The sequence below is a fragment of the Ceratina calcarata genome, unplaced genomic scaffold, assembly GCF_001652005.2.
Source record: "Ceratina calcarata isolate Rehan_Ccalc_2016 unplaced genomic scaffold, ASM165200v1 scaffold538.2, whole genome shotgun sequence".
In the NCBI taxonomy this organism is placed as follows: Eukaryota; Metazoa; Arthropoda; class Insecta; order Hymenoptera; family Apidae; genus Ceratina; species Ceratina calcarata.
This window is the reverse complement of record NW_017176544.1, coordinates 4,108-7,187: the sequence shown is the minus strand read 5'-3', so window position 1 is coordinate 7,187 and position 3,080 is coordinate 4,108. Positions and strand designations below refer to the sequence as shown.

The 3,080-nt window shown below is 44.9% G+C and overlaps 1 protein-coding gene across 1 annotated transcript in view; it reads left to right on the top strand.

Annotated features, from left to right (window-relative positions):
- The first annotated feature begins 452 nt into the window (after window positions 1-452).
- The window catches only part of LOC113464792 (uncharacterized), a 3,910-nt gene continuing 1,282 nt past the window's right edge, over window positions 453-3,080 (top strand). Inside the window, exons 1-2 of the mRNA XM_026816664.1 lie at window positions 453-518; window positions 581-3,078. Coding sequence (XP_026672465.1) covers window positions 503-518; window positions 581-3,078 — 2,514 coding nt within the window. The 5' untranslated portion in view covers window positions 453-502. The remainder of the gene's footprint in view (window positions 519-580; window positions 3,079-3,080) is intronic.

Genomic DNA, 3,080 nt, shown 5'->3' with positions numbered 1-3,080 from the left:
ACTATGTCGCTCCAGCGATTAACTAAAATAGAGAAAAGACTCGACCGCGATACCGAGTACGGGGAAATGTTCTACAAGGAAATGCAAAGAATGTTCGATCAAGGGTTCGCGCAGGTGGCAGAGAGACAGCAGGGACCGAGGTTACGATATTTACCGTTTTTCGGGGTGACTAACATTAATAAGCCAGGGAAAGTTAGGATTGTCCATGACGCGGCGGCTATAGAAAACGGAGTAAGTTTCAACGATCTATTACTAACGGGTCCGGATTTACTTAAATCATTGCTTGGGGTACTAATGCGGTTCCGACAATATGCATACGCGATCAAAGCAGATATTCGAGATATGTTTATGAAAATAAAGATTCGAAAAGAAGATCGAGACGCGCAACGATTTTTATGGAGAGGCGCGGATAGAGATAGGGAGCCTACGGAGTATGTAATGACATCAATGTTGTTTGGAGCCAGATCTTCGCCGTGTGCCGCGATTTTTATAAAGAACAAGAATGCGTCGCAGTACATGTCAGAATTCCCTGAAACCGCCAATAGTCTCATAGAGAATTGTTATATGGACGACTTTTTAGATAGCTGCGAAACGGAGAATGAGGCTCGTCAACGCGTGCATCAGGCAATAGATATAAATAAGTTCGCGAATTGGGAAATGCACGGTTGGGCAAGTAACTCGACTGAGGTATTAAAAGGGTTAAAGACAGACAATAATCCGGGTCGCTTGATCGGAGTAGATTCAGGGACGTGCGGCGTCGAGAAAGTTTTAGGGCTAAGGTGGGCGAATTCGAATGATCAGTTAGGATTCAATTTTAATCCAGGTAAAATCTCAGAAGATATATATAATGGTAAGAAAAAACCAACGAAGAGGGAGTTCTTAGGCGTGATAATGTCCGTTTTCGATCCGCTCGGCTTCCTCACTCCTTTCACGATCCAATCGCGGATCTTAATGCAGTATATTTGGTCTAGTGGTATAGGCTGGGACGAGGTCTTGCGTGATGAGGAGTTTACGCACTGGCAGCAATGGCTAATCGAATTGGGAAAAATCGGGAAATGTAGTATACCGCGTTGTTATCAAGATCGTAATTATCAACTGAGAACAGCCGAATTACACGTTTTTTGCGATGCCAGTACAAAGGCCTACGCAGCGGTAGCTTATTGGCGATTTAAATTACCAAATGAAACATTTCGCGTATCAATCATTATGTCGAAGAGTCGCGTTGCGCCGTTAAAAGTTATGTCCGTTCCGCGATTAGAGTTACAAGCGGCCCTATTAGCTACGAGATTAGCTAAAACAATAGCGAGTGAACACGATTTTAGAATCACGCGTAGGATATTTTGGTCGGACTCGAAAACTGTTCTACATTGGATCAGGAAGGATCCTCGGGAATTTAAGATCTTCGTCGCGAATCGATTAAGTGAAATTCGCGAAAATTCAGAGGTAAATGAGTGGCGGTGGGTGCCGACAAAAGATAATCCGGCCGATGACGGTACTAGGGCCGCGCCTAACGCACTTGATGAGAATAGCAGATGGTTAGCCGGGCCGTCGTTTCTAACAAAGGCAGACTCCCTTTGGCCGAAAAGCGACGTTCATTTTGAAGTCGATACGGCCGACCTAGAATTTTCAAAATCGTTCCTTCCTGTAGCGAATGTCGTAGAAGAACAACACTTATTGCTAAACTTTTCGAGATTTTCGTCCTTGTCGAGGCTTTTATCTACTGTATCTCGGGTCTTAGAAGCTGTTGATAGATGGAGAAACAGAAGTCACTCGTGCCTTGAACGAAAAGTTAACGCCGAGATTATTTGTTACAAGTTGAGCCAATCGATATCGTTTCCAGAAGAATTAAATTGTATTGAGAGATCAAAGGCTGTTCCCAGAAGTAGTAGGGTTGCGTCTTTAAATCCGTTTATTGACAAAGATAATGTATTGCGCGCCGAAGGTCGATTAGGGAACTTTACCAGCCATGATTTCGCTACTCATCCAATAATCTTAGATGGCAAAGAGAAATTTGCACAGCTCTTGGTTAAGGATTCCCACGAAAGATTTTATCACGGAAGTCACGAAACGGTAATAAATGAATTAAGACAGAAATTTTGGATAGTCGGGTTAAGGCAAGCTCTAAAGAGTTTAGTTTCGAAATGCATCGTTTGCAAAATTCGTCGCGGTTTGCCAGCAAAGCCAAAGATGGCGGATTTGCCACCCGCGAGATTAGCTTGTTTTGTACGTCCGTTCACTCATTGCGGGTTAGATTACTTCGGTCCGATGCAGGTAAAAATAGGACGAAGACGAGAGAAAAGGTGGGGCGCGCTGTTTACATGCATGACTACTCGCGCGATCCATATAGAGCTGGCGCACAGTTTAAGCACAGATTCGGCAATTATGGCCTTCAGAAGGTTCTCAGCAGTCAGAGGAACACCGGTGTGTGTTTATTCGGATAACGGTACAAATTTTAGGGGTATGGATAGAGAGTTGAAGCAGGCGATAAGGGAATTAAACCGCACAGAGATCAACAATTTCGCTTGTAAAAACAATATTGAATGGAAGTTCAATCCACCAACGGCGTCTCATATGGGTGGAGCATGGGAGAGAATGATTCGATCAGTTAAAACCGCATTAGGAACAGTGTTGAAAGAACAAGCACCTAGAGAAGAGGTCTTGATAACGTTATTAGCAGAGGTTGCGCATTGTGTAAATTCGCGTCCGCTCACACACGTATCGACGGATCCGCGCGATGATGAAGCGTTGACACCCAATCATTTCCTACTCGGGTCCTCGTCAGGGCAGATTAGAATATCCAGGTGCGATTTACAAACCACATGTCCGCGGAAACAGTGGCGTTTGGCGCAAAGTTTCGCTGATGCGTTTTGGCGAAGATGGTTGCGTGAGTTTCTTCCAACATTGATGCCGCGGAAGAAATGGAGAGAGTCAGAGCCGCCTCTGAAGGTAGGCGACATCGTCCTGATTTTGGATGATAACACAGAACGTAATACCTGGCGTAAAGGCGTGATTACTGAAGTTTTTCCGGGTGCCGATGGGCAGGTCCGTGTAGCCGAGGTTCGAACGGCGAATGGGAACGT